The sequence below is a fragment of the Pleurodeles waltl genome, chromosome 8, assembly GCF_031143425.1.
Source record: "Pleurodeles waltl isolate 20211129_DDA chromosome 8, aPleWal1.hap1.20221129, whole genome shotgun sequence".
Lineage (NCBI taxonomy): Eukaryota > Metazoa > Chordata > Amphibia > Caudata > Salamandridae > Pleurodeles > Pleurodeles waltl.
The window spans coordinates 1,518,679,830-1,518,706,634 of NC_090447.1; the positions used below are offsets into that span (position 1 = coordinate 1,518,679,830).

General features: G+C 46.5%; 1 protein-coding gene across 3 annotated transcripts in view; it reads right to left on the reverse strand.

Annotated features, from left to right (window-relative positions):
* Positions 1–301: 301 nt before the first annotated feature.
* Positions 302–26,805, reverse strand: part of LOC138248864 (zinc finger protein interacting with ribonucleoprotein K-like) — a 123,895-nt gene continuing 97,391 nt past the window's right edge. For 2 of the 3 annotated variants that reach the window (XM_069202823.1, XM_069202821.1), the window contains 2 exons: positions 19,531–19,617; positions 302–1,355 (listed from right to left, as the gene is read on the reverse strand). In XM_069202823.1, coding sequence (XP_069058924.1) covers positions 634–1,355; positions 19,531–19,617 — 809 coding nt within the window. In that variant the 3' untranslated portion in view covers positions 302–633. The remainder of the gene's footprint in view (positions 1,356–19,530; positions 19,618–26,805) is intronic. The other variant, XM_069202822.1, reaches the window with a different exon arrangement.

Here is a 26,805-nt window from a genome sequence, read left to right on the forward strand (position 1 = left end):
GTTTGCTACTGCTTACTTCCCCAAGCCTAGTTTTAGGAGCTTGGGTACTTATTTATGCTCTATTGTAGTATTTAAAAAAAAAAAAAAAAAAAAAAAACTTCATAGAAATAAAGCATTTTAGCCTGTTTTTAACATGATAGCCTGCATGACTGTTTGTTACACATGTATAATGTGTATATATTTTATATATGCTCCGGGGTCCCCGCACAAGGGCGGGAATATTCAATGTTTATGACTTTGATGAGGATACCCCTGGAAGAGAACTAGGATTTACAGGTAAGTAACTTATCCATATGTTCCGTTTTGAATATGAATGGGCAACCATTTATTTTTGGTCATGTGGCCATTGTATATTCACTACTATTACTCAATTCTATTACAATTGTGTATTTCAGCTCTCTCATGTTATGCAAATAGACTCGCATCATAGATGATCTCAGCACAGACTTAATGCAACAATTGCATGACCTCCTGATTCAGCTGTCCCTGTGCAAATTTAAAGTCCAGCAGAAGTTGTGACTTTTGAGTAAATCTCTTTGCACACTTACTGCAGAAAAAAGGTTTGATCCCCGCATAGATTCTCACGTGCTGTTGAAGCTTATTATTGTGATTAAATCTCTTCTTACATTGACTTCAAGAGAATGGCTTCCCTCTTGTGTGGGTTTTCATGTGGCCCTGGAGAGTTGTCTTTTGGGTAAAGCTCCTCGCACACACTGTGCAGTGAAAAGGCTTCACCCCGGTGTGAATTCGCCTGTGACGTTGCAGGTCACAATGCTGAGCAAAACTCTTCTCACACTCGGAGCAAGGATATGGCTTTACCCCTGTATGAATTCGCAGGTGACCTTGAAGATGTACCTTCTGAGTAAAGCTTTTCCCACACTCAGAGCAATGAAAAGGCTTCACTCCTGTGTGGATTCTCATGTGACGTTGCAAATCATATTGATGAGTAAAACTTTTCTCACACTCAGTGCAGGGAAAGGGGTTTACTCCTGTGTGGATTTTCAGGTGACGACGAAGATCAATCTGTTGAGTAAAGCCCTTGTCACATGTAGTGCATGGAAAGGGCTTCACCTCTCTGTGGCTCCTTATGTGACGTTGAAGATTTGACTTCAGAGTAAAGCTTTTTTCACACTTGATGCAGGGAAAGAGCTTTACCACTCTGTGAATACCCATATGAAGTTGAAGGGACTCCTTTTCAGGAAAGCTCTGTTGACACTCTGCACAGTTAAAAAGCGTTTTGTCTGTTTGCAATGTTTGATGTAGCTCAGTTGTGGACTTCAGAGGTGAGACTTCCTTATATTCAGCAGATGCGTGTGGCCCTTTCTTACTTGTACTGCTTTCTTTTGATTGCTCTACTGAAAACAAAAAGAAAACAAAAGATATATTTATTTCAAAATAATAAACACAGCATGACGTGGACAAAGCACAACTACTGACGTGCTGGGTAATCTATAAACAGAGATGACAATAAGGCATGCACAATGCATACAGTAGAAAGCTAAAGGACAAATGGGAGGCTAATAAACTGGATAATGTTTTTTTTTTTTTTTAACTAGGCGGATGTGACAACCCAATTTCATGTGTAATATAATGGCACTTATGTAGCGCTGCAAAGCCATCGGAATCTAACTACCACTAGTAGGTCAGAGAGACAGAAAAAGTATCTTCGCTCAGTTTGTTTAATGTCCCCCGTGAAACTAGGCACAGCCAGGTTCCAAAAAAAAAGATTAGCTAAATCTCCGATATTCTGTTTGGAATCGGTTTTTAATACAAATGCACATTTTCTAAAAGACTGCAGTTCCTCAAAGTTAGTGAAGCTGGCATTTAATGGTGCCGGGCACTGTTTCCAATATCAACTGGCTATAACGGTAAATATTGCTTTATTTTCCTTGCAATCCCTGTTTTCAATATAAAGGGAACATAATTATTTTTAGCTGTTTACAAAGAAAGAAAGCTTTATTGGTGTAATGCTCGGTGAACAATGTCTACTTTAGATTTACATATGTTAACCTTATTTTTTTGCTTTAAGTTGCACATTTAATCCAATTTTTTTTAGAAAATGTTTATTCGCTGGTTTATGTTACATGTGTACAGCAAACTAAACCAAAAAAGTAATTTGTTGAAATCAATATTATAAAAAATATGATCATACACTTTAGGATTTCTTTATTGGGCACTTATTTCCAATGGTCAAAAGTGATGCAAGAGATCACTTGTACGAATTGGTCCCCCCACCTCTCCCTGAACTTACGGCAAAGCGCTCCAAAGTGCTTGCAGTACAGTGCCTACAGCTTGCTGCTCCTGCCTTGTCCAGCTGTTCTGCTGCCTCTGCTACTTCCCTGAAGCTTGCTGCCCTATTCACGCCCAGCAGCTTCCCCTCGCTCTTCCTGCTCTTTTTTCAGGCCCCACCATGTCCTGCCTTTTTTTCCACACTACCCGCACCCCTCCCACTCCAGGCCCTACTTAATGAGGGTCGCTGCCAAAGACGCCCCAAAAGCAAGCTCGTCTGCGCCTTGACTGCACCCAGTGCCAGGACCCCTGGTCCTCCCACCATCTGCCACGAACGAGCGCCTGGTACTCAACACCGGATGCCACGATTCCAGCTGCTGCATGTCCTCCCGTGCACCGCCGGACTGTTCGCCTGCCACCACTGTCGCTTTGCCTGCCTTTTAGGACCACTTACTGACACAGGACCCAACACCACCACCTCACAGAAGACCACCACCAACCCAGAACCGCTACACTGCATCCTGCTTAACGCCCGCTCCCTCAGCAAACACGCCACGAACATCTGGGACACCATCACTACTATCGCCATAGATGTTGCATTCATCACTGAAACTTTGCCCAACCCCACTTCCAACCCAGACATCACTACCCCCACCCCACACGGATAAAATATGATACAGCGGGACTACCACTACAAGCATGGCAGAGGAATTCCCATAATATTCAAGGAAACCATCCATTGCTCTGCCATGAACGACGAGCAACGCCTGTCATGGAGCACCTTAACTTCCTTCTACACATCGACGCCAAGACAAACATAAGAGGTACCCTTGCATACAGATGCAGGATCCCGTCTAGCTTTCTGTGCGCCATCAGCAATCTTACCCCCCCCCCCACCCTCCATTACATGCTGCTCAGCGACCTCAACTTCCATATCGAGAACCCCAAAGATGCCAACTCCACAACCCTACTGGAGAACCTTAACAACATTGGACTCACCCAATTAGTCTCCAAACCCACCCACCCAACCGGACACACCTTTGACACCATTTTCTCCTCCAAGGACAGAATCAAATTCACCCACACAACGGAGCTCTCCTGAAAGGACAACTCAATCATCTACTTCACCATCTTCAAGACCCAGTACATTATCACCAACCACTGTAGCACCACCCACTGCAATGGAGGAAAACGTAACCAAGAACCAATGAAGGCAGGTTCTTAGAACCACACCGCCGACACATCAACCAACCTCAACCAGGCTGTCCAAAATTTCTCCACCTGGATCACCAAATGCGCTGTCAAATTAGCCCCTCTGGAACCGGCAAAAGTCAACAGAAGATCAAGACGAGCTCAGAACCACCAAACGTAACTGTCTTCTACTCGAGCAGCAATGGCGCATCGCCAAGTACCCTGCAGACCGACCTGCATACAAGACGTCGTCACTCAACGACTACCACCGGCGCACCAAGGAGGTCAAAAGAACACCCATCACAGCCTGCATTGACGCCGCAACTAACTACACCAAGGAACTCAAGATCAGCAAGGATTCTCCAACCCAATGGCCACAGAAAACACAGCACACCCCTCCCAACAACTCTGCGACTCACTATCCGACTACTTCCACCGCAAGATTGTCAACATCTACAACAACTTCAACCACCAACCCACTTTGCTGAACCGCAACAACTTGTTCCCACTTGACGTCCAGACCACCACACCATCATGTCCTCAATCTGTTTCGGGGCACCCACTGACCTCTGCGCCCCACTATCTCTTCAACCTAGGATCCAGCATAATCAGAACTGACCTAACTAACCTCCTCAATGATTCCATCTCCACAGCACCATTCCCAGATGGATGGACGCACGCAGACATCAGACTCTTCCTAAAGAGGCCCTCAGCCAACCCCAGCAACCTCAAGAGCTATCGGCCAATCTCCCTGATCACATACCCAGTGTAGGAAGTTGGCTCTGTATGCACTATTTCAAAGTAAGGAATAGGTATAGGAATAGTAAAGGTTCCCCTTAGAGGTAAGATAGTGGCAAAAAGAGATAATACTAATGCTCTATTTTGTGGTAGTGTGGTCGAGCAGTAGGCTTATCAAAGGAGTAGTGTTAAGCATTTGTTGTACATACACACAGGCAATAAATGAGGAACACACACTCAGAGACAAATCCAGCCAATAGGTTTTGTTATAGAAAAATATATTTTCTAGTTTATTTTAAGAACCACAGGTTCAAATTCTACATGTAATATCTCATTTGAAAGGTATTGCAGGTAAGTACTTTAGGAACTTTGAATAATTACAGTAGCATATATACCTTTCACATAAAACACATATAGCTGTTTTAAAAGTGGACACAGTGCAATTTTCACAGTTCCTGGGGGAGGTAAAGTATTGTTAGGTTTTGTAGGTAAGTAAACCACCTACGGGGTTAAGATTGGGGTCCAAGGTAGCCCACCGTTGGGGGTTCAGAGCAACCCCAAAGTCACCACACCAGCAGCTCAGGGCCGGTCAGGTGCAGAGTTCAAAGTGGTGCCCAAAACGCATAGGCTTCAATGGAGAGAAGGGGGTGCCCCGGTTCCGGTCTGCCAGCAGGTAAGTACCCACGTCTTCGGAGGGCAGACCAGGGGGGTTTTGTAGGGCACCGGGGGGGACACAAGTCCACACAAAAAGTACACCCTCAGCAGCGCAGGGGCGGCCGGGTGCAGTGTAGAAACAAGCGTCGGGTTTCCAAAAGGAGTCAATGGGAGACCAAGGGGTCTCTTCAGCGGTGCAGGCAAGCAAGGGGGTAGCCACCACCTGGGCAAGGGAGAGGGCCTCCTGGGGGTCACTCCTGCACTGGAGTTCTGATTCTTCAGGTGCTGGGGGCTGCGGGTGCAGGGTCTTTTCCATCCGTCGGGATTTTCGAGTCAGGCAGTCGCGGTCAGGGGGAGCCTCGGGATTCCCTCTGCAGGCGTCGCTGTGGGGGCTCAGGGGGGACCACTTTGGTTACTCACGGTCTCTGAGTCGCCGGATGGTCCTCCCTGAGGTGTTGGTTCTCCACCAGTCGAGTCGGGGTCGCCGGGTGCAGTGTTGCAAGTCTCACGCTTCTTGCGGGGATTGCAGGGGTCTTTAAATCTGCTCCTCTGTAACAAAGTTGCAGTCTTTTTGGAACAGGGCCGCTGTCCTCGGGAGTTTCTAGTCTTTCTTGAAGCAGGGCAGTCCTCTGAGGATTCAGAGGTCGCTGGTCCTGGAGAAAGCGTCGCTGGAGCAGGTTTCTTTAGAAGGCAGGAGACAGGCCGGTAGGACTGGGGCCAAAGCAGTTGGTGTCTTCTTTCTTCTTCTGCAGGGGTTTTCAGCTCAGCAGTCTTCTTCTTCGGTAAGTTGCAGGAATCTAAATTCTTAGGTTCAGGGGAGCCCTTAAATACTAAATTTAAGGGCGTGTTTAGGTCTGGCAGGTTAGTAGCCAATGGCTACTAGCCCTGAGGGTGGGTACACCCTCTTTGTGCCTCCTCCCAAGGGGAGGGGGTCACAATCCTATCCCTATTGGGGGAATCCTCCATCTGCAAGATGGAGGATTTCTAAAAGTTAGAGTCACTTCAGCTCAGGACACCTTAGGGGCTGTCCTGACTGGCCAGTGACTCCTCCTTGTTATTCTCATTATTTCCTCCGGCCTTGCCGCCAAAAGTGGGGCCGTGGCCGGAGGGGGCGGGCAACTCCACTAGCTGGAGTGCCCTGCGGTGCTGGAACAAAGGGGGTGAGCCTTTGAGGCTCACCGCCAGGTGTTACAGCTCCTGCCTGGGGGAGGTGTTAGCATCTCCACCCAGTGAAGGCTTTGTTACTGGCCTCAGAGTGACAAAGGCACTCTCCCCATGGGGCCAGCAACATGTCTCGAGTGTGGCAGGCCGCTAGAACCAGTCAGCCTACACAGGTAGTTGGTTAAGGTTTCAGGGGGCACCTCTAAGGTGCCCTCTGGGGTGTAGTTTACAATAAAATGTACACTGGCATCAGTGTGCATTTATTGTGCTGAGAAGTTTGATACCAAACTTCCCAGTTTTCAGTGTAGCCATTATGGTGCTGTGGAGTTCGTGTTTGACCGATTCCCAGACCATATACTCTTATGGCTACCCTGCACTTACAATGTCTAAGGTTTTGCTTAGACACTGTAGGGGCACAGTGCTCATGCACTGGTGCCCTCACCTATGGTATAGTGCACCCTGCCTTAGGGCTGTAAGGCCTGCTAGAGGGGTGACTTATCTATACTGCATAGGCAGTGTGAGGTTGGCATGGCACCCTGAGGGGAGTGCCATGTCGACTTACTCGTTTTGTTCTCACCAGCACACACAAGCTGGCAAGCAGTGTGTCTGTGCTGAGTGAGGAGTCCCCAGGGTGGCATAAGCTATGCTGCAGCCCTTAGAGACCTTCCCTGGCATCAGGGCCCTTGGTACCAGGGGAACCAGTTACAAGGGACTTACCTGGATGCCAGGGTGTGCCAATTGTGGATACAAAAGTACAGGTTAGGGAAAGAACACTGGTGCTGGGGCCTGGTTAGCAGGCCTCAGCACACTTTCAATTCAAAACATAGCATCAGCAAAGGCAAAAAGTCAGGGGGAAACCATGCCAAGGAGGCATTTCCTTACACCCAGCCAAAGTACTCGAGAAGGCCATCAACCGACAGCTCACTGACTACCTAGCATGGAACCACCTACTTGACATATCACTATCAGGTTTCCGGGCTAAGCATAGCACTGAGACCTTGCTGATCGCCACAACAGACGACATCAGAACTCTCTTCGACCAAGGAGAAACAGAGGTTCTGATTTTCCTCAACCTGCCTGCAGCATTCAACACCGTTGCCCACCACATCATCATCAACAGACTCCACAACATCCACATTCAGCAACACACCCTCAAGTAGATCACATCATTCCTCTCAGGTCGTACCCAGAGCATCCACCCACTTCCCTTCACCTCTGCTCCCAAGAACATCATATGCGGTGTGTCACAAGGCTCATCGCTGAGCCCCACATTGTTCAACATCTATATTAGCCCCCTCGTGAACATCATCAGATTCTATGGACTCAAATTCATCTCCTATGCCTACAACACTCAGCTCGTCCTCTTGCTCACTCAGCTCATTGTCTCTCTCACCAAAGACCCCTCTAACACCAAAACCAACTTCCACAACGTACCTGAATGGATGAGAGTCAGCTGCCTAAAATTAAACTTAGACAACACCAAGGTACTGATCTTTGGAAAGAACACTCCTCTGGAACCACAGCTGGTGGCCAGAAGAAGAACTCGGACCCACACCGACTGACCACACTCGCAACTGCAGCATAATCCGGGACAGCCAAATGACCATGAAACAAGCCAACGCAGTTTCCGCCTCCTGTTTCCATACCCTCAACATGCTCTGAAAGATCTTCAGTTTGATCCCAGTAAACACCAGAGACAGCGTTGCAAAAGCCCTCATCACCTGCCCCCTTGAGTACAGCAGCGCACTCTACACTGGTATCTTCTCCTGGCTTCTCAGAAAACTACAGACAATATAGAACGCAGCAGCCAGACTCATCCTCGACCTCCCCAAGTGGACCCAAATCACTCCGCACCTAAGAAAACTCCACTGGTTACCTGTCCAGAAAAAATGCCAGTTCAAGACGCTCACACACGCCTACAAAGCCCTCCACAAACTTCTACAATCCTACATCAACCAACAGCTGAACTTTCATCTTCCACTGAGACTCCTGCGCTCCACTTCACTCGCACATGTCCCCCACAACCACCACACCTACAGCGGGGCCGCACATTCTCCTACATGGCTGCTGTAGGAAAGTGCCCCATTTGGCATGACTACACCACCCCTCCACCACACTAAACACGGATACTTTTTGCCTGATATCTAATGCTAACTTGACTGAGTGTGAACTGGGATCCTGCTAACCAGGCCCAATCACCTCTGTTCTTTCCCTAAAACTGTACCTTTGCCTCCACAATTGCACACCCTTGACACATAACCAAGTCTCTTGTAAAAGGTACCAGTGGTAGCAAGGGCTTTGTGACCAGGGAGGGTCCCTAAGGGCTGCAGCATGATTTGTGCCACCTTAAGGGACCCCTCACCAAGCACATGCACACTGCTTTTGCAGCTTGTGTGTGCTGGTGGGGAGACAAAGGTAAAGTCGACATGCCACCCATCTCTGGATGCCATGCCCACAAACCACTGCCTGTGGCATAAGTAAGGAACCCCTTTAGCAGGTCTTACAGCCCTAAGGCACGGTGCACTACACCACAGGTGAAGGCATAACTGCATGAGCAATATGCCGATACATTGTCTAAGTCCATTCTTAGACCCTGTAAGTGCATTGTAGCCAAAGAGAATATATGGGCTGGGAGTTTGTCATTACTCCAGGATGACCTTAATGAAGACTGGGAAGTTTGGTATCAAACTTCTCAACTCAATAAACGTACACGGATGCCAGTGTTTGATTTATTGAAACACGCACACAAGGGCAACTTATAGATGCCCCTTGTATTTTACCGAGCCCTTTAGTGTAAGGCTAACTAGTCTGTGTAAGTTTGAAACTAACTGAAAAGTTTCTGACCCAATGGGGAGAGCCTTTATGCTCTCTAGGGTTAGGAACAAAGTGTGCTCAACACTTAAGCCTCAAGGGCTCAGGCCCCCATTACACTGCCCCAGGGCACTCCAGCTAGTGGAGATACCTGCCCCCCAGACCAAGCCTCACTTTGGGTGGCAGGTCCGGCAGAAAAATTACAAAAAACAAGGAGGAGTGACCACTTCAACTGGGACCACCCCTAGGGTGTCCAGAGCTGAAGTGACCCTGCTTCTTGCAGAATCCTCCATCTTGCTTTGGAGGAGGATAGCCAATAAGGATAGGAACGTGCCCCCCCCCTCCCCTCCCAAAAGGAAGTGGGCATAGGAAGGGTGTAGCCACATTGAAGGACAGTAGCCAGTGGCTACTGACCTCTGACCCCTATAATGCTCCTAAATAAAGTATTTAGGGGCACCCCTGAACCTTGCGCTTCAGATTCCTGACAACCTCAAGAAGAAGAAAAAGGACTGAAGAGCCAACCCCAGCAATGAAGACACCAGATGACAAATGATTACCGACCTGTCTGCAGCTTCATGACTCCTGCTACAAAAAGGCGATGAATCCTGCAGGGCCAGCGACCTCTACAGACCCCAAGAGGACTGTCTCCCATCAGAGGACCAAGAACTCCAAAGGGCAGCGGCCCAGTCCAAAAACTTACAAGAAGGAATCCAGAACTACCCCGGATCTGTAAGCCCTGTTCACTCTGCACCGGACGCCCATGTCCAGGTGGCCCACCAGACCAGAAGAGGCCCCCAGGCAATTCCGACCTCGAGTCCACCCTGGGTTGACCCCTCCTGCCAAACATGACGATGCCTGCAGCCTAAATCCAGAGGACCCCGACCGCGCCCATCCCCAGTGAAGATTTCCCAAAACCTAGATACCCTTGACCCGCAGCCCCCAGGCCTGGGGTAACCCAACTGACAGTCCAGCGATGTCCAGTGAGGTCCCTACTTACCTGCCCAGTTGTTGGTTTTCTTCAGCTAACTCCCTGGACCAAGCCTGTAGCATCTTTGTGACCAGCAGGGATCCCCCATCGAAAAACATTGGGCGCCCTATGCTGTGTTTGCGCCCTGCAACCGTCCCCCCTGTGCCGCCAAGGGTGTGCGTTTGGTGCTGACCAGTGGCCCCCTGATGCCGATCTAAACCCCGCCCAAGGTCTTTGCCCTGAAGTTGCAGGTACTTAACTGCAAGCTGTTTCTTTCTAAGTGCCCCTAGTCTCTATAGGATTCCACTGAATGCCCAACACAAACTTTGACCTCGACACCTGACTGGCCCTGTGTTGTTGGTGGTGCACTCTTGGGATCAACTTGAACCTTGACCTGTGGACATCGTAATCTCCGAAGACTTGAATCGTCAGTCCAGTACTTACCTGCAAGCTGTGTTAGTGCTTTTCTTCCTCCAGGACTGGATTGCTTTTTAAGAGAAATTGCACAGTGTCCACTTTTGAAATTGAAAAGTATTACTTACCTGAAAACTATTTTGATTGTGAACTCTAAACAAAGTGCATTTGATATTTGAAAGTGATACATTCTTGAAACTTACCTGCAACAAAGATTCTTTTGGTTCTAGAAATAACGTAACACAATATATGTTTTATTATATAAACCATTGGCCTGGAGTTGGTCATTGAGTGTGTGCCTCATGTCCTGACTGTGTGTGTACAACAAATGCTTTGCACTACCCTCTGATGAGTCTAACTGCTCGACCATAAAACCATAAGAGAGCATTAGTATTATCTACTTAAGCCTCTGTAAAGCCTCTGGGGAGCCACTGGACTCTGTGAACACTATACTTCATTTTGGTATAGTATGTACAGAGCCACCTTCCTACAGTCACCAAAGCCTGAAATTACCTCTCCCTCCACCTCCGAACGGTACCCTCCCAGGCAGACTACAGAAAGCCTGGCTGTTCGACTCAGGTGTAGCAACCTCAGCGCCCAGATACCCCTAGGGATAATAGTGTTGCGCTCTCCAAAAGATTGATTGATTGATTAAATTGTACAAGTTACACAATTCAAAAACACTAGCCTTAACGAACCTGTTGATGGATTGGTACTGTGAACTCTAATGCTTGTCCACGTTGCTACAAGTACATTAGTGTTGCTGTATTTGGGAGCGTTTGAATGCATCCTATCTTTTTAGAACAAGTCACTACTGTTTAAGATTGAAGATGGCTTCACACAGTGCTCCCGAAATCTGATTTGCGGTAGACAGCTGGGCGTACTGGTCAGAGAATTAAGTTTGTGAAAATAAAGAGAACTGCCCTAGTATGAAGGTAAATGGGCCTTAAAGTGTGTGGTACAAAATGAAGATCATTGGGGTATGCTAAAGGATATGTCTATTTATCGTCACCCTACTGTAATTATTTTACCATAGGTGGAAATGATCTTGGACATATCCCTGATTCACACCTTGGTGTGATGAAGGAAGACCTTGACTCCTTGCATACCATGGTCCTCAACATCCACTTTACTTTTTCATGCATAGCACAATGTCAACAGTGGTTGTTCACAAATAAGTACAAACAGAAATGTGACCTGCATTGTGCGGGCGCTCTTTAGAGAACATCACTTTGGATCCGTTTAACACAAAATATGACCCGCCGAAAGGCCGTTGCTGCCCAGTGTGGGCCAATGTGATGATCACAGTAGATTCAGCCCTGCCTGGCCAAAAGGCAGCTGCGGCTCCAACAGAGGCAGAATGATTATCACAGCAGATGCAGAACAGAAAGAGGTTGTCTGGCGCCCGATCCTTCTCCTTGAGTTGTACTCTTGAGCCTCCCACACTCCTGTCTCGGTCATTTAACCAAGACTCCTGACCTTTTCAGACCTGCAAAGTTTCTGCCCAACCCCTGGCTGCCTCCCTTGTGTGCATCACTTTGAACCCTGCTGCCTCTTAGTTCATGCTTCTTTTTCATTTACTATCCTTCTCTTTGTGGCTAGGTTTCTTCTCTTACTTTTTCTCTCGTCTTGCCTCTCACTGACTCTTTCTTGTACCTCATGTCTCTCCCCCTTTACTGTTCTTCGTTGTCTGCTGAATTTTTATGCTCACCAGCTCTCTTTGCACCTGTTTGCCTCATGCCTCTCTTTTTCTGTCTCCTACAGTCCCTCCTTTTGTGTCATTCAATCTCTTGCCCCTTTTTTCTCTCTTCTGTTCAGTTCTCCTCATTTGTCAGCCCCTTCTCCGGGTGCATATCCCATTCCTCCTTCTCTGCTCTAGGGCTGATAGTGCCACCCACCACCCTCTCCTTCCTTTCCCCAAAGCCGTCTTAATGGCAGACGCAGGGCAGATGTGCCACTGGTGTCCCCAACACAAGTCCATCTGTGCCCAGTGCCAGGAACCCTAGTCCACCAACCAGCCACCACAGCCAAGATGCTACTCGGTGAAACCCTTTATGTCCTCAACTCTGGGTGGCTGTCGCCACTCTGCAGCCAGGTATCCCCAAACAGACAAAGTGAATTCTCCTGCCCCACCCAGACCACTGCTAACCATCATCCCCCACGTCAATACTGTAGGAAAGTACCCTCTTTCTTGGCATGGTGACCCCATTTCCTGCCTGTTGTCAGTATGTTTAACTGTGTCTACTGGGTTCCTGCTAACCAGGACCCCAGTTATTTTGCTCTCTCCTCTAAATTGTACCTTTTTCTTCCCACAATTGGCATACTGGTTCCCCCATGTAAGTCCCTAGTATATGGTACCTAGGTACCCAGGGCACTGGGATTCTAGGGGATCCCTATGGGGCTGTAGCAGTTATTCTGCCACCCATAGGGAGGCCCTGCAAAGGGTTCTACAGGCCTGCCATTGCAGCCTGCATGAAACGGGTGCATGCACCCGTTTTCACTACAAGTCACTACACGAGATCACTATAAATCACCCCTATGGTAGGCCCTCCTTTTGGGTGTTTTGGAGAAAATCCAGTATTTTACTTCTGCATTCCCGTTCGCGCAGGTGGGTGGAGATTTTGGGGGGGGGGGGGGGGGGGGGGGAGATACTGTGTTACTTGCCTCTGTGGCTTTCTAGTACTCCCAGCTCCCCTCTACACATCTTACTTACCTAGGTGGGGGTATCTTGTTCACATTCCATTTTTTTGTATATAGTTTGTGTTCCCCCTGGGGTGACTATTGGTTATTACTGTTTGCACTGTTTTCTGACATTTTCTATGCCTGTTTCTGATAACTAGTGTATATATTTAGTGTATTACTTACCTCCTAAGGAGTCACCGGTCTAGTATTCTGTGGTGATTTGGGCCAAAATTAAAGCACCTTTATGTTTGTACAACTGAGCGTTTTCTTTCATGTGTGTAAATGCTGTGTGACTACAGTGGTATTGCATGAGCTTTGCATGTTTCCTAGATAAGCCTTTGCTGCTCATCCACAGCTACCTCTAGACAGCCTGGCTTCTAGACACTGCCTACACTTCACTAAGAGAGAATACCTGGACCTGGTATAAGGTGTAAGTACCATAGGTACCCATCACACATAAGGCCAGCTTCCTACAAATACACAGTGCACACAACTGCACCAGCCCTCCACCACTTCACAGCTACACACACCCCACCATCATCTGCCTCACCTGCTTACTCCTCAACAAATAAGCCATGAAGTATAGGATCCCCTGCATGATCTTTTCCTGTATTTCCTATTTATTACCGAACCCCCAGCTTCAGCTCTGGACTTAGCAGCAGATATTTCCCCACCTCACTCAAAACAAGACAAATCCAACAACCTGGAGGAGGCTCACTATCATCTACTGAAAGAACCTCAACTGCACCACTACCTCAGCTCACACCAGCGACCACTTTAATGTTTGCCTATTCTATAGGACAATGTCTGATAAATTCCTTCCTTCCATGGTCTGGAGGTCAGCACCAGCGACCAGCTAGAACACATGGCCTTTAAAATCGGCACCTCTGGCATCACACCGCTGGGAGGAGCAATATTTTAAAACCCCCTCGCCGCCCCCAACACAATTTCAGGTACACTCTTGCTTATTGACCCTCTGACCCACGCATCCAACTCCTTCATTCTACTAGGCAACCTGAACTTTCACCTAAAGGACCACACCGTTTCCAACTCCACCAATCTCCTGGAATATTTCAGCATACGAGTGAATGATCCGACACATGTGGCTGTAAACCTCCTCGATACCATCTTCACCAACTTTCTAGACATCACAGTAGACGAACACACACCACTCACCTGGATGGACCACTTCCTCATTCGTTTCTGTCCCCATATGCCCAACTAGCCCAGAACCGCCCACACCCCATCTGTGTCTCAGAGCTCCTGTCTCAACACCCACCCCTACCACCGCAACCTAGCATGCTTCATCACAAACTTCAACAAATTACTCAACTCCTGCGGATTCCCATTCCCACCTTGTGTGTGATTCCCACACTGCTCTAAAGCACCAGTCCAAGTCACAAGTAAGCTGATATACCAATGACCTCCAGCGCACAAAGTGTGCTACAACTACAGTGACACCACTCCCACAACAACACTGACAGAGACTCCTATAAGCCAGCTCTCTGGATCTACTACAAGTGTCTCAAAGCCAATAGGTGTCAAGCCCTCACTGAAAGGATCTCAAGCAGCTCCACCACCTCCAAAGAAATCTTCAACATTGTGAAAGAAATCCCAGCCCACCTGCCTGCTCCAAAACCATCATCCCATCCTAGGAACTCTGCACAAAACTCTCCCACTACTTGAGAAACAAAATTTACACCATCTCTAACAACTTCGCCCCACAGTCAGACCTCTCCACCTTCAAAGTCATCCACTCTGACGACAAAAACTTCCTGGAAACTGCACTGACCTGCTGGTCACCCATCACCACAATGGAAACCGCTAACACCATACCACCATACGCAACATCTATTTAGGAGCCCCACGGATCAGTTCCTGGACTACTTCTTTGCAAATGTCTCCCTACCCCCCCCAAATCTGTACAACAATTACATCAATTCTCAATTCAACCATCTCTGCCGCTACTTAACTTGACTCCTGGAAACACGCCGGCATCCTACTGCTCCTCAAGAAGCCTTCAGCTGACTCCCTGATGCTAGCCAACCATAGGCCCTATCTCCCTCATTTCCTTCACAGCCAAAGACCTAGAGAAACTCATCAACACCCAGCTGACTAACTACCTCAATGCAAACCACTTCCTGGATCCTTACCTTCCGGATTAAGACCCAACCACACACAGACAGCCCTCTATGCTGCGACCAATGACATCCACCTCATCATGCACAGTGGGAAAACAGCAGCACTCATCCTTCTAGACCTCTTGGCAGCATTCAACTACGTCTTCAATACTATCCTTATTCAACTCCTCCACAGGTAAGAATTTGGGGCCCAGCATCAACTATGGATCAGTTCCTTCCTCCAGGACAGGCCCAAAACGTCAACCATCGACTCCTAATCTGCTGATGCTTCTAAACTGATCTGCGGTGTCCCATAAGGTTTCTCTCGCAGCCCTACATTTTTCAACACCTAGCTCTCCCCCTCGGCAGCAACATTTGCTCCCATGTATTCACCATCATCTCCTATGCTGACAACACTGAGTTTACCCTTTCCCTTGTTCTTCTTGTGCAGGCTGAAGAGTTGCTGTCTTCTGGCGATGCACAGGGGAAATGTTGAAAAGCTGGCAGGAGCCATGGAAACAAAGTTGCAGAAGAGTCTTCTTCGTGGATTGCTGTGTTGTCGGTTCCTGGAGGGTCCAGTCGTGGTTCCAGTGGCCAGAAGTCAAAGTGGAGGTTGCAGAGGAATCCTGCTGGAGTCTTGCAAGCCGAATTGGAGGACCCACCCAAGAGAGAGAGACCCTAAATACCCCTGAAAGGGGGGATTGGTTACCTAGCCAGGTAAGCACCTATCAGCTGGGGGCTCAGACGTCACCTGCCTGGACTGGCCACTCAGATGCTCCCAGAGTTCCCTGCCAACCTTGGAAACAAGATGGCAGAACCCATGGACCCTCTGGAGGAGCTCTGAACACCACCCCTGCTGTTATGATGGACAGGGGAGTTGTCATTCCCATTTCCATTGTCCAGTTTCACACCAGAGAAGGGATTTCGGGTCCCTGAACCGGTGTGGACTTGTTTATGCACGGAGGGCACCAACTGTGCCCTTCAAAGAATACCAGTGGCTTGGGGAGGATACTTCTCTCAAGCCAGTCACACCTATTTCCGAAGCGAGTGGGTGTTACCTCCCTCTCCCAAAGGAAATCCTTTGTTCTGCCTTCCTGGGCTTGATCAGATCAAGCAGCAGGAGGGCACAAACCTGTCTGAGGGGTGGCAGCAGCTTGGGCTGCCTGAAAAACCCTGTAAAACTGGTGGTAGCAATGCTGGGGGTCGTCTTAGGAGCCCCCAGAGTGCATGGAATCATACATCCAATACTTGCAAAAGTATTGGGGTATGATTCCGACATGTTTGATACCAAACATGCCCAGGTTCAGCGTTACCATTATGTAGCTGGACATAAGTAGTGACCTATGTCCAATACACGCGTAAAATGGCATCCCCGCACTCACATCGTCCAAGAAAATGGATCTGGAGTTTGTGGGGGCACCTCTGCTAGTGCAGGGGTACCCTCACACACAGGTACATGCACCCTGCCCTTGGGTTGAGAGGGCCTCCCATAGGGGTGACTTACAGTGACCCAGTGCAGTGACCTGTAGTGAAAACGGGTGCATGCACCTGTGTCACGCAGAATGCAATGGCAGGCCTGCAGAACCCTTTGCATGGGCTCCCTATGGGTGGCAGAATAACTGCTGCAGCCCAAAGGGATTCCCTGGTACCCCAATGCTCTGACTACCTAGGTACCATATACAAGGGACTTACATGGGGGGACCAGTATGCCAATTGTGGGAAGAAAAAGGTACAATTTAGAGGAGTTGAACAAAACTACTGGGGTCCTGGTTAGCAGGATCCCAGAAGACACTCTCAAGCATACTGACAATAGGCAGAAAATGGGGGAAACCATGACAAGAAAGAGTGTACTTTCCTACATGCACCTCTGATTGTTAAAGGATAGAGCACGTCAACTGCACTGCTATATATGCGATATATCAAATCCATGTTGTGCAGTTAAAGATTTTTGTGATTTTCCGATCATTAGGTCAAAGAGGTCCAGGATTATAGGCTTGATTCAAGTGCTCTCAGGATGAGAACCTTAGGCTGAAGGTCATCATAGAGTCTGAAAATGCCTTCAGGGTTCTTCCAAACCTAAATTCAGCACTCGACGATTGGAGCTCGACAAGAAGGTAGACTACAGAGTCCTTCTTTGAACAGCTTGCTCACAATGCACCATACAGAATAAAGAGGCACGTTTGTCTCTGTGGTGGTTGGCTTAATGATTGAGGTATCGTCAAAATCTTTGTCCATTTTTTCAGACTCCCATCCTCCTATATCCCTTCCTTTGAAACCTTCTCTCTATGGGCTGCATAGTGTGTTAGGACTTCTTATTAGAGTATATATATTTTGGAATTTATAAGAATATTTTTCTTCCCTGGCCTTATCCTTTAGCATATGTGGGCTTCTGACACTTTGTTCTCCTCTACGCCCAAGGTTTTTACAAAAGTGAACTTGTCACAAGATTGTAGTCGTGACTGATTTTCTTTTATCTATGCATCTATCTAGCTATCTGTCTGTATAATGAAACATTACAATCCTGCAATATTAACCAAATATTTTACTTATTAAACTGTCACATACTGAGAAGAAACAGGAATACCAAAAGATTCAATTCTTTCTTTAAATCTAAAGTAAGATCATTGCAACAGCAGTCTGGGATGAGAAGGCTCTGCACCCTCTGCCTCACCAATGGGACAGCTTGTTGTTCTTCAGCCTCCACATTAACTGGTGTAAATCTGGCCTGTTTCCTCTTACAGATGCTACCGACCCCTTTTAAAGTGAATTCCCCCTGACCTGGTGGGCGGGCCCTGTTCGCTGCCTCGGTACACTCCTCCACCAAGATAAGGAGCAAGTAATTACAGCCAACTATGGCCCGGCCGTGGATAAATCAACTTCCCAGGTAGAAATTGGGAGACAAATCCAAAAGTCTATGACTGCCCGCATCACCATAATAAAAATGGTATTTCCGCCCTGTTTTTTTTTTTATACCTATTTTTAAACATTCCCATTCCACTTACTACATTTATTTTTTGCTACCCTGCGGAGTCTTTTTCAGAAACTTACCCTGGCCGGTCGGTGCCTCTGTGTCATCTGGGCCACGTTGTTGCTACTGTACGAGCAGGCGGCTTTGGCGTCCCACACCTGCAATTATATTACTTGGCATCACAATGCCAATTTGCCCACCACTGGTTCCATGCTGATGCTCGAATTCCATATGCAAAGCCTGAGAAGAATTGACTGCCCGATTCCCCTTGCCTCCCTTCTCCCCACTGGTCTTCCATTGACCTCTACGGACAGTCAGTATTTATCAACCAATACCTGCCCATGGAGGACGATTTTGAGGCTCCTGGGGGCTGATCTCCTCTATTCTCCACTGTTGCATTTACCGTCCAATCACTGGCTGCCCATTACTTGTGAACAACTAGTGCCGTGTACTCTCATGCGACACGCACTATGCTGTTTTTGTGATCTTTTCCCTGCAGGACATGTGATAGCTATATCTTACGAAGAACACCTTCCCACTGCCATGTATATGGACTGTTTCCTTATTCTGCCATCCGGAGTGCACTTTGAGCCACCATCCCAACATAGAACCTGACCCTGGCTGACTCCCCCCAAACCCCTGCACCCAGATTTCTCGGACTGCCAATGAAGAGGGGGGGCAGCTGGTCTCACAACTATATCGCAGAAGCATTGCCATCCTTGCCCTGCATGAGAAACTCCGCAGTTCTTGGGAGGCAGATCTGGGACGATCCATTACGGACAAAATGTGGTGGGCTTGTTGCACCCAGACATGCCTCGTCTCACCCAATCATTGCCATAAACTCATACATTAAAAATGATTGTGCATAGTGTATGTCACACCTAGATTCTCGGCACACTTAGACCGCTTGAAATCCTCAGCCTGCCCCAAATGCTGCAGCCCGGAGGCAGACTTCGCCCATCTATCGTGACCATGAACCTGATCTGCTCCTTACTGGCAGGCCGTCTATACTCTATTGACCCAAATGATAGACCTGGATCTTACCCCTTATTGCACTGTTGGAATACGTGTAGGAAATCTCTAAGAAACTGCATCACTTTACCGCCATTGCACTACTGCTAGCTAATTGGGGCACCAGACACCCACCTTCCACCAAGGTCTGGCTTGACTGGCTGGTCTTTTGTGACGCCACTAGCTAATTATATGCATCCCTACAGCCCTCAACCTCAAGGCCTAAAAAGATAGGACACCCTCCTTGTAACTATCTCTTGATGGTGGGAAACTCTAGCCAATCCTCATGACCTATAGGGACATGCCGCTACGCATCCCTGGAACTCCTGGCCTCCTCTTCGCCCCATTACCCACCTCTCCCCCTTCCCTTTATGAGATCCTCTAAATTAGTCGCTGTTACAGTACCTACTAACCCATCTGTTCCCTAGATGTGTCTTTGATTACGAGCAGTCCTAAATGTTCCACCGATAAGTTTAGAGTTAGAACCAAAACAACAACAAAAAAAATCACATTCATTTGAATAGAGATTAAAAAAAATAAAAAAATAAAAAAGGACATAACACTAGGGTTGTGAATGTTTTTACCATTCCGTGGGTTCTGTTCAGCCAATGGATAGAGCGCTTCCTCCTCTTTGATGCTGTCCGAGACCATCACTATGGTGAGATCGTGTTCTGTATTAGTGGAAACATCAAACAATGATTTCAAATTCAGTTACAGCCATGGTTCGCAAAGTACGGCCCGGAGGTCACATCCTGCTTTCCTGACCTTCACATGCTGCCCTCAGCTGAATGACTGCACTGGGCTGCTGTTTAATTCAGGAAGCACTCATTTTAAAACATGTTAAATAAACTGAAAAGTGTTTATTTTACAGGCTAACTGGAGTAAAAGAAAGGGATCGAATAAGGTGTCCTGCAAAACTTAACTTTAGGAACACATTAATTTTTTAATACATCTTGCAACAAAACTTAAAAAAATATAATCAAGTCTCTTCAAAATTGAAAAAGTGAATTTCATTAACAAGTAGAAGCGGTACACCTTATTACATCAGAATAGATTAGTGCAGTCCAAAGTATTTTATTTAAAACTGAGCGTTTTAAAAAATTCGTGTAGAAATATTCATGCCTCTTCATACCCTGTCAACAATGCCAACAGTGAACTAAGAGGCAAGTCAGTTGCCACGTGGAACTCTCTGGGAGGTCAGAGTTATTATGTATGGACAATATTGTAGTTCATTAAATCAAACACACGAGGATTGTACAGCATATATCCTGAACTCATTCATTTCAAGGTGCTCTTATATGTCATAATGAAGAAAAAGGAGGCAAAGCGAAATTAGGGAATTGCATAGGATCAAACAACTGGGTCAAATGGAGAAGCCGGGATTGATCGTAGGTCTTCTGGTTTCATGTTGTGCAATGTGAGTTCAATTGAATTCAGTTCAATAATCGATTCAGGTCAATAATCAAGTCAACTTTTTACACTTGCCTCCCCAAAGGTAGCGATCGCAAGCAGAAAGACTTATCCCAAGGTGCGGTGGAGGTACAGCAATTCAGATATAGAATAACAGTACTGTCAACTCTACGACTATTCTAGTGACAAAGGGCTTAATTTACAGGCCAGTATGGAAAGGAACTCTGAAAATAAGTCCATGACTCACTGAGCACACCATGTCAGTTATTTGCTTCCCCTGGTCTCACCTTAACCCCGCCAAAAGCCCCACTCCCACAGCGCTTCAATTAATGTGACCCTCGGGCACACCACAGACCATAGTTTGTGGCCCCTGGGAAAATGTTTGTGAGTACCCATGAGTTACACCATCACTGAGCTATTTAACATCCAATAGAGAAAGTGTAGGTTACTATCCTCTAAGCGACTGTCGTAGACCCTGCCCCTCTAACTCAAAGTGCTTCTGCGAACTAGATTTCTACTGCAGTTGTACAGTGCACTATGTTCACCTGATAATCATCTGCTTACTTCCACCTCTGCTCGTCTGCAATACCAGCATGAGAAATATCCAACCAGTCTAATATTTTTTTTTTTCCCCAAAGAAGAAAGGGTAGAGAAGAGAAGTACAGGGTAAAATGTGAGTTGGTAACTTGTAAATTTATTTTGACCTTTGATGATTTCAGATGGCGATCTCAAAGATGGTAGCCGGATCACATGACCTCTTGCTAGGTGCCAACATGGTGAAAAGTCAGAATTGAATTAGCCCAGGAGTGTTGGCTTCATCAAAGGCTTCCATCATCTCAACCACATCTCTCTCACGCATACACAAAAATATCGGAGATGATTGTGTATTGGTGGAAGACAACTCTTTGTTTGCTAGATAATGATGGAACCCAAAGGGATCTGTTAGTGATTTCTTGCACTAAGAGCCTCATTACGAGCCCCACTGTGATCTTGAAGGAGCCAGTAACCACAGCAGCCAACCCCATCGAGATTATGAGAACCTTGTTACCTGCAAGTATTTCCACTGGTCTGGAGTCACTAGGGCTCTCTGTAGGACTAATTCCTAGGGGGAGGGGTACGTGGCAGGAAAGCACCCAACTAGTCAATGCTTCCTGAGAAAGGCATCCGCTATACAGTTACATGAAACTTCCCTCCTGCACAGACGGGACATGCAAATGTTGTAATGGGCTGTATATGGAGATGATTGATTTGGAAGTAGGTTGTCAAGGAGTTCTGGAATGGAGTAGAGATTACTTCTAGAGCTACCAAAGGATGTCAGTTGGCGGGGAGGATTACTTAATTGCCTCTTGTAACAATACATTTTCACACCATGCTTTTTCATTCTCCTCTGATACGGGTTGACACTTGAAGCTTTAGTTATCATTAAATGCAACAGAAAATGGTAATGTCATGGTAGAACTATTCTTAAGACGTTAGCTGTAGTAGGATGCAATATTTTATAACAATTATGTAGATTATGCAGGAAACCATCTTTATAGGTTAATGTTATAATGTACATTGCATTTTTTGCAGTGTCAAAGAAATGTATTTGTTAAGTTTTACAACTTTAGATGGTGGTTAAATTAATCGTTTTTCAGCTCTGGTGAACACAGCACCACAAGTTTTTGTTTTAACCTTGTTTTTAAACTACGCGATAATAAGAACATGGAAATGGTTATTACCTTTGCAAATAATTTAACGCATATGTGGGATGTGGCTAGCCAAATGTGTTTAAATAAAAAAATTCAAAAAAATACAAAATGGATATTAGTGAGTTTCCTGCACTGAAAAATACTGACAAAATATAAAATAAATGCCAGAGTACAGAAACAGATCAGTTTACAACTAGATACAACATGGAGGGAAGTTATAACTTCATTGCATCGATGGCATTGGCTGAATCGGAAAAGGGATATTTTGTGGTCGAAAGAAAGGTGAGCAACTTATCTTACAGAAAGTCCAGACAATGTTTGTGAGGCACTTCAGCGCCTCTTCGGACCGCACAGTCCTTCTATTTGGCAACACCCTGCTCCGATTAGTGGTAGGTGGAGGGGGGGCGGATGGGGGCAGAAGTTGGAAGATGACCAATGGGCAGATGCTGCATCAGAGAATCTTACATAAGCAGTCCGGAGGAACTCCAAGCTGCTGTGGAGAAGGATGAAAGTATTTTAGTCTCCTAGGGAGGTACACTTTTGTACCCGTTTGTTGCTATACGTTTGTTAAATGTGACACCCAAGGGTGTGATTTTACAGGCGAGTGACTGACATTAGACCCTGATAACTATTCGTCCATCACTCATCTACTCTTTGTAGTCAAGATTATTTACAGAAAAAAAAGAAAAAAAAACAGTCTACACAAGACTTTAAAAACACATCAACACAAATCCCCTTCACGACTATCAATCAGACTGCATCATGGAACCACCACCATACAAGGAGCAGATGACGACCAGCAGACTACAAAGATGGCTCTTGCCTCCTGATACTTCTGGGCCCACTATCTCCCTTGACATCTCAACTGGAAGTTGCTGTTAATGTTCTCCACTGGTTCACCTCTAACCTATACAACTAAACTGACACTGGTTTGTTCACATAGGTACATCAAGGTCCCCACCGTTCTGCATCACTTGCAGATTAACCCACACCCCTGGGCTCAACCTCTATGTAAAGCCCTTTAAAAGAGTACTCACAGACAACAGCATGGAATTTCAATAATACACTGAAAATAACACAGGAGTCCCTGCATCTACCTGAAGCTCAACCCCACCAAGACGAACATGGTTTCCTGTTCGGAAATAAAAGCAAACAATAACTAGCTGAAACCTGGATCACTAACATGAAGCAGGGTTAGAGGGTGTTAAGGGCTATTGGGTTTCAATGAGTCAGAATTAACCAAATGTGGTGGGTGTTTGGTTTAGATTTGTTGATTTGTGTGTCTGAATAAGTCAAGGAGATATTGCTGTATTCTTGTGTGTGTAGGCATTTACTTAGGAAGAAACTTATGATCAGCTGTAGACAGGAATAAAGTTCTTGGGTCATGTACCTGTATCTGCCAACGGCATAAGGCAAAATCATAGGAATTCCTTCAAAACTGGCGTTCAGACTCTAGAATTTCACGCAGACGGTCAGCCTCACAGGCGTACAAAGATTTTGGGTGACACAGGGGTACCACACTGGGTTGGGCATCTTGGGGCCAAGATTGCTTAAAGGCCCAGTATTGGCTTATTTTGTAGGGGGTTTTATTTTAATTTAATTTTGGGGTTAATTTAAGCACAGGTTCTCCTGGAGACAGATTAAGGCCAGAGCCTTCATTATCTCCCACCTGTTCCTAACATATTTTTTTCCCGCCTTGCCGCTGATCCTGCTATCTGCCCTCTTGCCTCCCCCCCACCCGACTTCTTATGGAGACTGCGGTGCGGCTGCACAGCGGGGGCACTGGCGGTGCGCCAAAGGCAAGTCCATCTGTGCCAGGACCCCTGGTCCTCACACTACCAAGGAGCTCCTGGGCCTTGACCTCGGACACTGCACCAACAGATGCTACACATCTTCCCAGCTGCTGCAGCTTCTCATGTCACACAGGACCACCTACCCATACTGGACCACATACCCGTACCGGACCCGACGCCGCTTCCACTCTAAAGACCAAGAACAACCTGGAACCACTTCAGTGCATCCTGCTCAATGCCTGCTACCTCTGCAAACATGCCACGGAAATCTGGGACACCATCACTACCCTCTCCCCTGATGTTGCTTTCATCACCGAAGCATGGCTCAACCAGCACTCGAACCCCAACATCGCTATCGCCTCCGCCACTCCAGGTGGCTACGAGATGATACACAGAGATCGCCTCAACTAACAGAGGGGGAAATCACCATCTTCTTCAAGGAAACCATACAATACAATTTTGCCAATGACAACCTAATGCCGCTCTTGGAACATCTCTAATTCAGACTACAAACTGACACCAAAATATTGATAAGAAGCACCCTCGCCTATAGAACCCCGGGGCCACGACCAGCTTTGTGTGACGCCAACTCCAACCTCATCGCTCCCCCACCAGCAATTGACTCCCACCACTACGTTCTACTCTGCGATCTCAATTCCCACGTAGACGACCCCAACTACACTACACTACCCTCCTAGAGAGCCTGAACAACATCGACCTCACCCACCTGGTCCCAGAACCCACACAAAGCCAGGCACACACTCAACGTCATCTTCCCATCAAGTGATGGAATTAAATTCACCCACATCACAGAACACCCCTGGAATGTCCACACCAAAATGCTGCACTTTCACTGAGTTTATCAAAGAATGGCCTATTAGCTATTGACCTGTAGCTCAATGTCTCAGCATGGCAGTCTCACTTTCTTTAGTGTGGTTCAATGTATGATGAATTCATTTCAGCTAGGGGAACATGATGAGCTCTCTCGTCAATATGCCAAGAGAAGATTTCTAGAACAACTGTTTTGAATGTGTTTGAGAGGCTGGGATCGGTAGGACGTTCCACCATGTTCAAGCCATTAGTTAACTAATCGCTTTCTTTAATGCTTTTTTTTTTTCTTTTGGAGAAATGAATGAGTGTGTCTGGGGTATGAAATGTATTGCATTCTGGACTGTTTGTAATTTTTTAGGGATTCCAGGCCAGACAGTGACCAACATCAGTGGAAGCTTCAACAAAAGCATTGGCATCAACCCCTCTATAGGGAACAATGGAAAAATAAAGCAGAGAATGTGTAGATGTTAACAGATGACCTTGGGTGGCCTTAGGTACCAGACACTTACGACAGGGCAGTGTGCAGCATTTTCCCCAAGTCTCTTACAAATGGTACAGCCTTAGGTACACTGCCCAAAAAAAAACAGCTAACGAGGCTCATCCCATCTGGAACCCAAAAAGAAGACTGAGGGAATCTCAGAAATGGAAAGATTTAACTATAACAAATTTGTTTCAATCAAGGCCAAATAGGCTTTAATTCTAAGGTCTGATCAGAAGCGGGATGAGGAGAGTGGTCTTGCAGGTAAAGCCTTCACTGCCCTTAAGACATATATCGAGGTTGTTAGAAATGGGATCTCTAGTTTGCAGTGGCTTACACCTTGTCCAAGTAGGGACTCTTCTTCCTAGTCAGGATAAGAGAGTCACAACTAAGATAACCCCTGTTCAGTAGCCTGGCAGAATCAATCAGGCTTATCTCAGAGGCAATGTGTAAGACATTGGCACATAAAACACAGTAATACAGTGAAAACACTACAAAAGGACACCACATCAGTTTTAGAAAAATAGCCAATATTTATTAGTGCGAAACAAGAACAAAACGAGAAAAATCCAACATACAATTATAAAGATATGGATTTTGCAAGAATTAACTTAAAAGGAAAATGTCACTTACCCAGTGTACATCTGTTCGTGGAATTAGTCACTGCAGATTCACATGCTGTGCATAGTCCGCCGTCTGGTGTTGGGTCGGAGTGTTACAAGTTGTTTTTCTTTGAAGAAGTCTTTTCGAGTCACGAGACCGAGGGACTCCTCCTCCTTTGTTTCCATTGCGCATGGGCGTCGACTCCATCTTAGATTGTTTTCCCCGCAGAGGGTGAGGTAGGAGTTGTGTATGTTAGTAATAGTGCCCATGCAATGGAATGAATAAGTATGTACAAGATAAAGGTTAAGGTAATATTTACAAATGTACAAATGTTGGAGATTACTTCCAAACGGCTACAGGCTCCCGGGGAGGTGGGAGGGCGCATGTGAATCTGCAGCGACTAATGCCACGAACAGATGTACACTGGGTAAGTGACATTTTCCGTTCGATGGCATGTGTAGCTGCAGATACACATGCTGTGCATAGACTAGTAAGCAGTTATCTCCCCAAAAGCGGTGGTTCAGCCTGTAGGAGTGGAAGTAGTTTGAAATAAAGTTCTTAGTACAGCTTGACCTACTGTGGCTTGTTGTGCAGATAGCACGTCTACACAGTAGTGCTTAGTAAATGTGTGAGGCGTAGACCATGTTGCTGCCTTACATATTTCGTTCATTGGAATATTTCCTAGGAAGGCCATGGTAGCGCCTTTCTTTCTGGTTGAGTGTGTCTTTGGTGTAATAGGCAGCTCTCTCTTTGGTTTAAGGTAGCAGGTTTGGATGCACTTAACTATCCATCTGGCTATACCTTGTTTTGATATTGGGTTTCCTGTATGAGGTTTTTGAAATGCAATAAATAGTTGTTTTGTTTTCCTAATTAGTTTTGTTCTGTCAATGTAGTACATTAGTGCTCTTTTGATGTCTAATGTATGTAGTGCCCTTTCAGCTATTGAGTCTGGCTGTGGAAAGAACACTGGTAGTTCTACTGTTTGATTTAAGTGAAACGGTGAGATAACTTTTGGTAAGAATTTGGGATTGGTTCTTAGAACTACCTTATTTT